Source organism: Neltuma alba, unplaced genomic scaffold (genome assembly GCF_004799145.2).
Source record: "Neltuma alba isolate B1F8T4 unplaced genomic scaffold, ASM479914v2 tig00007844_pilon, whole genome shotgun sequence".
In the NCBI taxonomy this organism is placed as follows: domain Eukaryota; kingdom Viridiplantae; phylum Streptophyta; class Magnoliopsida; order Fabales; family Fabaceae; genus Neltuma; species Neltuma alba.
Window position 1 is genome coordinate 35,332 of NW_021634880.1, and position 13,525 is coordinate 48,856.

Here is a 13,525-nt window from a genome sequence, read left to right on the forward strand (position 1 = left end):
AACGGCGACGGGTTCACTTCTTTCGGGTAAAAATGCAGATACGTGGGATAATTGCACTTTTCATGACGCATTCGAATATGAAGCACCTCACCAAAAAGGTGAGAAATTGGTTGAACCTAAATATAACGGCTCACGTGGTTCGGCATGATAATTAAATTGATTGTGTGAATAATAATATTTGGATATTTCAATAACGAAACATTTCTTTTTTTACTTCACAAATTGCAACATTTAATAAAATAGTAAATGCTGCATTTAGATTCAATATCAATATAAACGAGTAATAGGAAAAAACATGACGCATTCTGATTCCATAGAAATCCCAAGTTTTGTCTTGATAGTATTACTAGTAAAAGTATATTTTTAATTCTTTATTTTTATACAAAATTTTATTTTAATATCTTAATTTCATAAATTATCTTTTTAGTCTTTTACTTTAAATGTAGTTAATAAAAAAGACTGAATTTGAAATTTTATGGATTGATATAGTAAGTTTAATTTTTAAAATAATACTAATTGTTAAAAAAATTATCCTTTGAGACTAATAATGTTAGGAATAAAAGACTGAAAACATATATTTTAAAATGAAGGGACCAAAGTTTCTTATATAAAATCAAAGGATTAAATATGCACTTTTACCTAATTTAAATATCTTTTTGGCCATAGATTTAAATATAATCAAATTTCAAACCAAATACTCCTTCAGTTCTAAATATAAGACCCTTATACACACTAATAGAAGGCTTTTATATTTAGGACTGGAGAAGTATTACCTATAATGTTTATTTTCAACGTATTAACTTGGAGGGAGGTGATGGAGCTCTTGAATCTTGAACATAAGCCTAGATTCAAACATATTCATTTTTCAGAAGGAAAAAGACGGATAAAAGGAGGAGTAAAACATTTTGGTTCACAATGTAGGTTTTTTTCTCTCATCTCGTCTTGGTCCAAAAATATAAATTCAATTCACTAATACATAAAGCATTTAATTTTTTTTTATTTTGTCCTTCTATAAAATTGAAAAATCATCTTCCATTAAGGGGGTGTTTGGATAAAACCAAACCATGGTTTGGAAAATAGCTTTTGAAGAATAGATTCTGGGGAGAATAGATTTTATGAAAAAATGATTATGAGAAGTAAGAGGGTTTGGATAGCTGTTATCAGAAGCACTTTTTATCTATAAATTACTAAAAAAAGCATAAGTTAATATGATAATTACATAAAAAATAGATTTTATGATATATTTTAATTTGAAAGAATAAAAATTAATAATATATTTTTTATCAACATAATTAATAATACATAAGATAATATAATTAATAAATAATTAATATGTGTATATATATTTATAAGATATAAGATTAAATATGTTTATAAAAAAATAATTAATGGGTGTTAAAGTCATATTATTGTTGAGATATACTCTCAGGCTCTCCCTCGTATTGCATCTGAAACAATGAGAAAGAGATGAATAATTGGGAAGGGTATATCCGTCTAGGCCAAAAAAAAAAAAAAAAGACATATATCCCATAGGCTCTCACACTCTTTTTTCCCTCCAAAAGCAGAAAATTTTTGTTTATACCAAAACCATGGTTTTGGTTTTTTTTATGGTGTTTGGATGATTTTCCCAAACCATGGTTGGGTCATCATCCAAACACCCCTGGAAACGTAGTCTTTAACGCTCTACTTTGGTAACTTTTAATAAGAGCGTTAGCCCAGAAAAAAAACTTTTAACGAGTATAAAGTATTGAATAATGCTACAATATTTTACATCTTTAATGAAGCCAACGTTTCTTTTTCAGTGAAAAAAATAACTTAAAAATGAATATTTTTGAATCTAGGCTTATACACCCCCCCTCTGCAGCGCTTTTTTTCAGTGTAGAACGCGGGAAGAAAGATCCGAAGCCCACATGCACTTAAGTCAAGCAGATAATCTCACCAAGCCATCAACCGCCTCACTCATTATAAACGTTGATTTAACTGTGTTAAATTCTGAAAGATCTAATAAAAAAAAAAAACTTTTAAGGATCGTATTCAAAATGAGGTAAAATCAAAAGGACTGGGTATTAGTTTTCCCTTCTTTCTTTGGGACTAAATCTGAACTTACTTTTAAGGAAACTATTCCTCCAATCCTAAATATAAAACTTATTTTGTAGTATACAAAATATGTCTATATTTAGAACTAGATGAGTATATTTTTTGTCCTTAGTATATGTCATTTTATTAAATTGTTGATGATCTAAATCTATAATTTTACCTCAAATTTATTATTCTGTTTACTGTTATTTAAGATTTTTCTTACTCTTAATAAAATACATTAAAACACCATATAAACAAGATCAAAACTTCTATCAAGTAAGATTCGTTGGAAAATTAGTAAAGCACAGTGGGACGGTGGAGTTATGAATGAGGTATTAATTGAAGGAGATGAGACTTCTGTTCTTTCCAGGGGAATAGCACATCTTTTCAAGGTATTCACTTCTGTAAATTTATACAGCTATTTGTCGGCAAAAAAAATTATACAGCCATTTTTGTACTGATATCTTTTTGCCATCTCTTTTTGTGCTAATTAATTTCGATTAACCAATTCATTATCATATAAACATGTGCCAACAAAGAACCCAAAACCAACCAAGTTCAACCTTCGTTAGCGCTCACGATGTTCAGCTAACTTTTAAGAAGAATTGTTATGAAGTCCTAAGTATGGAATATAATTACTCAAAAATTTTAATGACAACAAAACAGCATTTAATAACAAGTTCTAAAATAAAAAATGATAACTGCTCATTTATTATTGGGACTTCCGGGTAATTATTTTCTTTCCTTGGGGACCCTGGTGTGATTCTCCCTAATTTTTATCAAATTTGTTAATCAGATCTTATATTTAGAATCAAAGGTAGTAAGATTTTAGTTCAAAAATATTGCTCAAAAGAATTGTACTCAAATTTAGCCATTTCAAGACAGAATACAAGCCTTTATCTTGCCCATCGACCCAACTCTTCAATTTAGTCATTTACAGCAAGTTATGCACATAAATTTGAATTGAATATATACTAACTAGAACTAGTCAAGGAGTTGGTAATCTTAAAACGTTGAAATAAAACAACATAGATTGAGTTAAGTGAATTGACCACCTACCAGCTTCTGTGTCTGTGTATATAATATTTTGATTTTAAAGAGGCAGGAAGCTCCCAGATCTACTCCGATGTATTTGATGTGTAGCGCCATAGGATCCCTCCAATCAGATTGTTCACTGCATGAGAAGCCATGGGCACCACAATGCTGGAGGATAAAATTGTGGCATAACCATAAGCAAGCCCAACAAACGTTGCCCTGAAACACCACCAGCACCAACAATCTTACGCTCAAAATGAACTCAAGCCAAATAAACCAAATGCTTCAGAATACAATGATGACAATTTAAGTTGACTCATTAGTTGTTTTCCGTCGTACTTTGATTGAGTTTAAAAACTAATAGTATAAAGATATATGAAGTCTAAGGACTACATTTTAGCTGAAATTAAACTCAACAATATGATCTAGATGAGAGAAATGCAAAAGGTGAAAAGATATGCACCAGATGGCAAAGGAATACTTTCGCCCGCTGCCTAAGTGCAAAACACCAAAGACTAAGGCAACCACCCCCATGCTTATCCAGTTCATGCCCAAGAGTGGCAGAAGTGCCCCCCGGAAAAGCAGTTCCTGGAAACAAATTTTAACACACGTGAGGATAATCATGGAAAGTAACCAAGAAACAGATTAATTAGACAGAAAACTACTTCTCTTTTTACCTCACTAATCCCAGGAAGGAATGCAACGGCCATGTAATCCAAAGGTTGGAGTGAGGTAAGGACCTGATAAGGAAAGAAGATCATTGCCAGAGCTCAACAAAATATTTAGACCCAAAACCTCAAAAATGACAAGCAGCAGAAAGGCAACAAAATTCTTCTCATGTTGTAATAATCATCTGGCAAAACTTTTGAAACCTTAAGACACATTTCTGAAAAATGACTTGATTCACCTGCTGATTGGCTGCTTCACTTGACTCAGCAAAATCTGTCCATGTCTTCAAAAGCAGAAACCGGCATGATGATATCAAAACCACCAGTCCTATAATCAACTCAAGATGCCACATCTCAAAATCAACTGCATATGAAGGGAAAAATAGAAAGTTTCTTTACAAGCAACATCAAAATGTCAGATGTAGCCGTAAAGGGAAATATCCATGAAGCTGTTTCCTTCATTTTGGGCAAACTTTTCCAACAAACTACACAGTAATTGCTAAGAAAAAAGAAGACTCACTTTTGTGATGTACTCTTTTTTAGACACACTCACGTTTGTCATACAGTCAACAGAATCTCATCAAATATTCCTAATCATGATTAGGGTTTATCACACGTCATGTTAACTTTTTAGTTTTATGAAAATAATACGAGATAGTTTAACTTTCATAACCAACAGATCGTGTTCCTTAAATTTCCGATCCACATATAGTTTCATTAATTTTTCTCATTGATACCACGGAAGTATAATAATCCAACTACACTTTCCATTTAACATAGACTGATATCTGACAACTGCAGTCTCCACATGTACAAGGATAGCAGTTACTCTATGCATTTGGCTCATAAAAATAGCTTTTTAGATTCATAATATTGTTGCATGAACAAAAGTATCATTTCTCAGCAAAGGGTGTAAATTGAAATTTGAATTGCATAGTATGGGAAGGAATAAATGTGTAATACATGATACTACCGAAGAGCAGTCCAGTACTGGCAACCCCTCCATTGATGCAATATGAGACACCTGCAAGTTGCAATAACTAGATGAAGCCATTAAAAAGACCTTCGCCATGCAAAGTTTAACTGCTCATAGTCTTGAGTTATGATAAGAACTGGCAACAAATCTTTCTATCTGTAATTAAGAATTCAACCCATCAGAATAGAGCTTTTAATTTCAATATAGCATCTTCTAACTAATATGTGGCTTAAGAAAAATAGAGGAGCCCAGAATACAATCTATGAAGGCTGAAGAACTAAAAACAATAGGGGGTTCTTTTGCAATCATGTTTATATTACTATCGTAGCTGGTAGAATTATTGTAATAAAATGAGTAAGTGAGCAAGAAGTTTATTCATATGGAGAAACAGGACAAAGGGGAAAACACTTCTGGCTAAAGCAAAAATCAGAAGATCACCTGCCGAATTACGAGTCCAAGAGCAGCTAACAGACCAGAAGTGATTGTGCAAGCCTGAAGAACTGCAGTTCTAGAAGTAATAAGAGTAGAATTCTGGCTAGTTGAAAAAGTACCCAACTTGTCATTCTGAACAAAATTGTCTTTTGCTGGAGGTCCAGAATCCTCTTGTCCATTCCTTATGGACTTCCTTGCAGACTTCTTGGCAAAAGAACATATTTTATGTCTAAATCCCTGTAAAGATACTGTGCATCATAAGTTGAACGTGCTGCTGAAAACGATGTTCTTGTAATAAATTAAAGGTAAATTCTCACACGGAATGTTTTGGTTGGCAAGACCTGGTGTATGTTCCAAAGAGCAATAAATTCATTATCTGGCACATACCATAACCGTTTTAGAGAAATGAAGAGAAAAGAGACAGACTAAATAAGGGGGAACAAACAAGGGAAGTCCATGACTGAAAATATTGCTTAGTGCAAGAAGGTAAACTCGTAGAAAAGAGAGACTACACTGATCCAATTGAACCGAAACTGAAATGGATTATTTAGTACAGCTGAAATTACATTTGAATGTTGGTATGTCCATCTTAACATGCTGTAACTTACGAAATCATTGAATAAGAAAATAACAGGATATGAACATAAGATAAAAGGGTGATCAAAACAATTATGCATGATACAATCACTCATCATTTGCCTCCCTTTCTTAATTTGTCTCCGTTTGATAAGTACTAATATCTGGTGACTGGTATACTTTCACCTGCATCTTCACTCTCATTCAGCATATCCAAATACTTACTTCGTCTAGTTAGAAGAAGGCATACTCCCGCAGTTCCATGTATTAGTTAATTAGAAGTAAATAAATGAATTGATTAGAGAATGATTTCTTTCCTGTTAATTTAGTCCTTCAAAGGTAAAGCCTTTCGATCTAGTCCTGAAACATCACTCTTCCCACATTTCATTCCACCAAAGATAAAACTTCTCAATTTATCCGTAGATATCCTTCTCCCAAGTAATGTGCGAAGCACCATGCAGATAATAAATCAAGAATCCATGGAAAGCGGTACTTATAACAGAATGTGAGATGAGCTACATTGTTCATGCCTATAGATTTTATAGCTGATTGATTAACTACCAAATAAAGATGTGCTTCTTCTCCCATTTATAGATCTTTTTAGATGATTTAGGATTAGGATTTTGTCGTTCCGATTATGGATTTAACCTTCCGAGATTTTATTAATTGCTCAAAATTAATAACAGCGAAGTAATTTCAGCTAGAGGTTCACTTCATCTTTCAGATGATAATGCTTAATATCTTTCCGAAGAAACTCAACTTCTGATTCGTGTTTAACGAGTAAGGTTAGAATATCCTAAATTGAAAAACCAACCGGTCACCATGAGCTAAACTTTTGATAAATGACAGCACACGGTAGCATCTACTTGGCTAAATGAAAATGCACAAGTTTGAAAGAAAGTGAGGGAAAATGAACAGTAAACATCACCAAAAGGAAAAAAGAAAAAGTGAACTGACTCGTGAACGAAGAACCCGGCCAACGCCAGGATAAGAAGGGTGCTTTCATCGGAGCTTTTACCGTACCGCACCAACAATATGGAGAGAGCAAAGCCATATTAAGATCTTGCGATTCGAAATCAAAGAAATTGGACCTAGATTTGTGGTCTCATTACCACCAAAGAAATCCGAAACTCTCCTTCAGTTTGCTGAAAGCACTCTTAAGTACGATAACTGCGAGGAAACTCTCACGGTCTTCATTGTCCAAACCAGTGGAGCAGAACTTGCGGGACGCATGCTACATGAAATATATGCGCTTCTTTTTATCATGTGCCACGTGGAACAAAGATAAAGTTACACGAGTGTTTGTTATGTATACTTCTAAATATTTAATTAAACTATTGTGATTTATTTTAAGAAAAAATAAGGAATGAATCTCTTATTAGAAAATTAATCGGCAAATAGAACCTAAAACTTTGTTTTATTGTGAGTAACTTAATATCCTTTATATATAATTTATATTATCTTATGTGTAATAGTCTTTTTTTGCGTGGTGTGCAAGTCAATTTTCTTTATGTGCAAGTTAATCTCATGTATACAAATAATGTTTTGTACAAACCGTCTTTTTTTTTTGTGCAACTTACCTTTCTTGTTATGCAACTAATCTTTTTTTGTGCAATCAATTATCCTAGAGACTATTTGCCAATTAAATTTGCAACAAGGGATTTATTCTCAATTTTTTTTAGTTTATCTTAGCCATGAAATAGATTTATAATTCATATTTATTATATTTTTCCCTAAAAATATGGAAACAAGCATTTAAGAGATTTGAAGCAGGACCAGTTCAAATAAAAAATTTCTCTCCTTTATGATTGTTTTCCCGATCCGAGATTTGAATTCCCCGTCTACTTAAGAAATATACTGCACCCATTCTACTTAACCAAATCATAATCATCAATAATACCAACAAATTTAGGCCTGGTTTAAAATCACAATAATAATCATTCACATTTCATAAGACAGAAACAAAATTCATCTCATATAGTTATCTTATATAAGGCATTCCAAACAATAAGAATTTAATTTGGAAGCCAAAGCTTGAAACAAAATCATCAATAATAAATTTTAAGTTTTTAATCGTAAGATTTTAAAAAAAAAAAATTTTTTTTTTACTGAAGTATGTGCCTTGTTCACGTAGAAACGTTGCTTTTATATGTAATCACTATAAGTGTTAATATAAAATCAGAACAAAACACGTTTCATGCATTGTGAGGACCGTAACACATCGCCAACCCCATCCAATTAAAAACAAATGTGTTTGGCAGTAAACCGATTAAAAATGCTTTTCTAAAGCTCAATGAAAGTCACCCCCTGAACACTTTGCAAATGTATGCTGCGTAGTAATGTGATTTTAACAGCGGCAATTGAAGCGTCCTTGTATTTTACGCTGAACACATATGCAAGGCAGAGTGAAAAGTGGTAAAACCAACTGGAAGCCACCAAAGAGATTTTCATCGCCTATCATAATTTGATATACTATTTCCCGTCCTAATTATAATTATAAAAACTAGTTAAGTTAGTTGTTTATAATAAATGTGTTGTATTTCTTAAAATATCCTTGCTAATTAAATGTATTGGCTATAACTACCATTGTTAGGAATACTATCTTGGAAAAAAATGTATAAATATGAGATACAAAGTGGATTTGGGTCTCATATTTATGACTAAAATAAAAGTCAAACAAGATCTTATATTAAGGACCGGAGGTAGTATTAAACTAATCTCAAAAATGGGGCCAAAAGAAAATCTAATCTCAATATTCAAATTGAGGGAATTCATAAATTATGATAACGGAGGTCAAAGAATGTGGGGAAAATCATCCCCAAATATTATAGGATTAGATTCTCTGTATCCCTAAAATGTGACTGCAGAGAATCAAATGAACGGTTACTATACATGGCTATAAGAATATGTTGGGCTACATTAAGAAGCTAGAAGAGAGACAGGAAACAAGGAAAAAAGTATTAGTATAGCTATCATACAATTTGAAGATGCAGAATGAGCAATGTTGAACGGTTCAGATAGGTGATGATCCCCAGCTCCTACAAGATTGTTGCCAATAGCCATATATGCAAGAGCAGCGAATAACAAATGAGTCCTAATCTTGCCCTGGGACGACTCATGAGAAGCCGACCACCAGAAACCCTGCAGGAAGAAATTTAACCCCAACTTAGTCTTTCAATCCATCTTAGTCTGTTTTAAATACTGATTAAATTATTCCTAGACTTGACCATTTGATTTTTTGTCTCAGGTGCTTGTTGAGGTAGAGGTTAGAACATAAAAGTTTTTGGCAGCCACCCATAACTCTCACCACTAGATTAGACCACCGGAGGGGCCTATAGTCTAAGATTCAGGAAGTTCTTACCATAGTACCCAAGTCCATATGACCAAGTATTTTAGACTTTCGGATTTGGTCCTTGCTATTCCCTGACCCTTAAAGTTTCAGTATATAATATGATGAGCCAATGTTTCATCTACACATCAAGTCCTAAAAGCTCACGGTTGAGAACCCATCAGATATATGTATTAAATCATTCCTGGACCTTCATTATCAGCCTAAACTTTTCGGGTTGATGTGATCATTGAGGTTCTCTAGACTCTTTTCACCAGGAAGAGTGTGAGGGCACTTGTCTTTCAAATATCTCTACTATATAACTATACGAAGCATTTTATCATTTACCCCCATAATGAATCTCAAGCCTGGATAAGTTTGGACTACAAAATACAGCAGGGTCTCCGTTATTTTGTTTTGGACTGTCTGTGGGGCATCTGTTAAGATCATGCAAATGGATATGAATTAGTCCAACAGCTCATGCTTCTATGTTTTACCATCCTTGATCCTGCCTCGTATGTTCATAGATTGGCATTGTGTTAGCCAATAAAATGTTAAAAGAGGCAATTACCAATATGCTTTCTTTACCACTGACAGAAACTTCAATTAGACAATATAGAACTTTACCAGATTCCATCAATACGATCTGCCATGAACTTTCCTTGTTTCGGCACAAATCCTGATGTGTTCAGCGACTTAAAAACATGACCTGCATAGCAGTAGATAGTTGAGTCTTCAAGCTTTCGTTAAGCAGTTCTGGTGTGATAAACTTACAATTACCTTTATCCTCATCAGCATCAGCACTGCTGATTAAACGATTAGATTCCCCGTCAATATCAAGTGCGAGATGGTCAGTAGATCCTTTTCGCATATTTCGCACAAGTGCAGCTGATGGGGCAGGAGATATGACATTCTTGCCAAGTGATCCCTGCATAATAAAGACATACAATTTTACATATGCGTTTCCTCACACAATGTATAAAAGTATTCCAATATTTTAAAGCCGACACAACATCTCAAGCAATCTCGAGTTATATCAGCATTGAGAAAGGATGAGGAAATGGAAACCATCTGAAGCGAACTCCTCTATTGACAAAGCTCACGGAGATATAAAACTAAAGACAGAGACATGAAAAGAACACTTGGAACCATCCAAATGGTGCCCAGTAAATCTCAATAACAATTCCAGAATACCAATGTCAACACAGCACCCTTATTTGTAGAACACATAAGAAAGCTTAAAAACTTCCTATTAAACTGAATCAATAAAACATGCTTTCTGCAAATATCGATGTTATTCCCAATTAGTGCAACTGTACACAGAAGTTTTTGAAAGTTCAAATAAGCCGTTAACAAACTAGTCCAGATCCACTACATCAAACATTGTTTTGTTATTTAAACAACAAAGTGTGCAAGTTGGCTAGCAATTACACAGCAGTTGTACATACAAACAAGAAGCATTGCTTGAAACCGCGTGTGCATAAGTGCATATATTCGTAAGAATATAATATGTCATGCCTAACAATTCAACAGAAGTTCAAACCGGAGTTAAAAGCCTAGTTTGTTATATATATAAATATATATATATGTGTATGTATGTATATGTATATATATCTGTTTTAACCATTAGATTTAAATACTAGAGTAGCCTAACAAGCATAAGGAGTACTATAGAATACACATTTGAACTTCAATAATATATATATACACACATCTCTGTTTTAACCATTAGATTTAAACACTAGAGTAGCCTAACAAGCATAAGGAGTACTATAGAAAAAACATTTGAACTTCAATAATATATATATCTCTGTTTTAACCATTAAATTTAAACACTAGAGTAACCTAACAAGCATAAGGAGCATAGAATAAACATTTGAACTTCTATAACTTGACCTGGCACCATTATTGCATCAACGAATAAATTAAGTTTAAAATTAACTGTGAGTACCTCTTCAACTTCAGATATCTCTGATCCCCCAGGTATTGAGGGTGTTTCGAATAAACTCCTTTCCTGGACAACCTCCGTCTGAGAGGTCTTACCATCAAGTGAGCCTTCAAGCAATCTAACCTTGGTTGTTAATTCATCAATAAGTTTCTGACTTCCAACCAACTTCCCACCAAGTTCTGTGGCTTTTGACTTTGCACTTTCAGATTCTAAAAGAATGGCCATAACCTGCTTTTCCAATAGTGGTATCAATTCATTCAGACCAGTAGATTTTGTATCTCCAACCCAATCACTGGCTCCCAACATACCGAGAATTTTTTCCAAAGCAAAGGTGCACCCAGACAACTCATTTTTCACCTTGTCCAAGTCCTCCCAGTTACAATTAAACTGTTTCACTTCCTCCTCCAGATGTTTAATTTCAAGATCCTTAGTTGCAACGGTTCTTTGAAGTTCTTCTTCGGCATGGGACAAAGAACTCATCTGGTGATGCAGCTGAATAACATTATCAATGATGCTAAAGAGCTTCTTTACAGGAGCCGAAGTAGTGGGTTCCATATCTTCTGCTGAATCTGAAAAGGGGATTTTGATCCTATCAATCTTACCAAAGAGAGTTCTAACCTGTGATTCTGAGAGAAGGGAGTTTTCTGCCTCTGAAATAAAACACATCAAATCATAAACAGGTGAATCAACATCTGCAAATTCAATGAAAAAATAAACGAAGTATTAGCAAATAATCAGATCAATAAAGATTTTGACGTTTACCTCCTTGTTTTGTTGACAAAGCACTGTTCAATGATGATATCTCTTTTTCTTTTTCCTTTAATGTTTCTTCTAGGGCATGATAACCCTCTAAGTTATTCCTCAGCTCACTACATGATTTTTTAATACTTGGATATCAGACTCCAGTTGCAAAACTCTGTTTTGACTAAGGTCTCTTTCTCTTATGACCTCTTCAGAAGCAGCTCTATTTTCCTTCAACTGATTCTGCAAATCTTCAACCGTTCTGTCTAATTTCTTACTTTGGGATTCAAAATTTCGAATCAAATACCGTGCTTTCCTACTAGCAGATATCAACTTCCGTGCAGTATCCATGTATTTGCTGTTCTGATTATACTTGGGCAGTACATCTGCATCAAGGTTCATTGTCTCAAAAACAGAACCAGGTTCCACAAGGTTCTCGTGAACTACAGATTGAAGTTCACAGGAAGCATCAGCACAAGCAGAAAACAGGACTGTGATATCATTCTGCAAAGTGGCAATAGTATTTTCCTGTTCTGCTTTTAAACTTTCCCCAGCATTTACTTCGTCTTTAAGGGTTTCCAAGTGCTCAAGGATATTACTACATCAGTCTCTGTTTCCAGTAGTTTTGTCTGAAGAAGAGAAATAAACTTATCAATAGAATCAGAAAAATCATCAAACCTATCTGCAATATTTTTGTTTCTCAGCCGAAACCCTTTCACAATGTTTCCAAATTGTGAAATCACATCGTCAATATCAGTGCCATTCATCGCTCTACTGTCCACTTCAACATCATAATTCTCAATGCACCAAAGGATGCTTTTCTCCCAAGGGATCTTCCTGGAATAAGCAAGATGGAGTATTAAGAAACATGTGCCAAAGTAATATACAGATAGACAGAACTAAAAACTTCAAAACAACATAAGTACTGATCTATGAAAACATCATGCAATTCTCAACTAAGTACTCCTCTACTCCTCTAATTCATTGTTTATTAATCTGGTTCAGAACAAAAAGAAAATGGGGAAAAGAAAGGAGAAAAGGAGAGAAACAGAGAAAAAGATGGAAGGAGGAAGTTGAGAAACAAAAAAATTGAGAAGTTGGGATAGAAAGTAAATAATAGCATTTGAAAATTCAACTAGTCTGGTCTGGAGTCTCCTAACGTACTTTTCTCAGGAGCTATTTATAGTAAGCCCATAATAAGAGAGTACAATAAATGAAAAGACAGGAAAAAAAAAATTCTTAACGCTAGTATTTCCTATAATATTCCATTATTTCCATCTTAATCACTTGCTACACATGAAAGTATATATAATTCTGTCTAACAAGATTGTATTCCACCTCCAAGCCTAGTACCATATGTAAAGCCTCAAGTGCCACGTACATGAAGGTCATAACCAGAATAGCACTAGCATGCATGAAACAAGAAGTGACGTAGAGAAAAGGAATAGCATACATGGAGTTCATAACCAGAATAGCATGCATGAAAAAGAAGCAATGGAGAGCAAAGGAGGAAGTACTACCTCCACAATATGGTGTCTTCCAGTATCTTTGGCAGTCATGCCAACAGGATAGTCCCTTATTTTGTTCAGAATTAGATCCATATCCTTTAAAGCCTCAAACTTTGTCGCAAAGCACTGTTCTACTTTGGGAAGTAAAATGTTATCTTTCAAAAGCACGATAAGATCATTTATAAGTCCTATGAGCTCCATAGACTGTTTTCCGAGCTACCATTCGTTCTAGAT

General features: G+C 33.9%; 1 protein-coding gene and 1 pseudogene across 1 annotated transcript; both read right to left on the bottom strand.

The window, feature by feature from the left end:
- Positions 1-3,181: 3,181 nt before the first annotated feature.
- LOC114753309 (uncharacterized) lies at positions 3,182-6,989 on the bottom strand. The gene is made up of 8 exons (XM_028941985.1): positions 6,724-6,989; positions 5,508-5,566; positions 5,197-5,427; positions 4,746-4,806; positions 4,022-4,146; positions 3,792-3,854; positions 3,578-3,702; positions 3,182-3,333 (listed from the first exon to the last, which is right to left on the bottom strand). The coding sequence occupies exons 1-8, from the start codon at positions 6,818-6,820 to the stop codon at positions 3,198-3,200; spliced, it is 897 nt and encodes a 298-aa protein (XP_028797818.1). The 5' UTR covers positions 6,821-6,989; the 3' UTR covers positions 3,182-3,197.
- A 1,520-nt stretch (positions 6,990-8,509) lies between these two features.
- On the bottom strand, positions 8,510-13,507 carry LOC114753308 (putative leucine-rich repeat-containing protein DDB_G0290503; annotated as a pseudogene).
- Positions 13,508-13,525: the final 18 nt, after the last annotated feature.

Coding starts and splice junctions, on each gene's coding strand:
- LOC114753309 (XM_028941985.1), bottom strand. CDS start 6,820: ATGGCTTTGCTCTCTCCATATTGTTGGTGCGGTACGGTAAAAGCTCCG. Junction 5,428..5,507: donor TGCCAACCAAAACATTCCGT/GTGAGAATTTAC, acceptor GTATCTTTACAG/GGATTTAGACATAAAATATG. Junction 4,807..5,196: donor TTGGACTCGTAATTCGGCAG/GTGATCTTCTGA, acceptor TGCAACTTGCAG/GTGTCTCATATTGCATCAAT.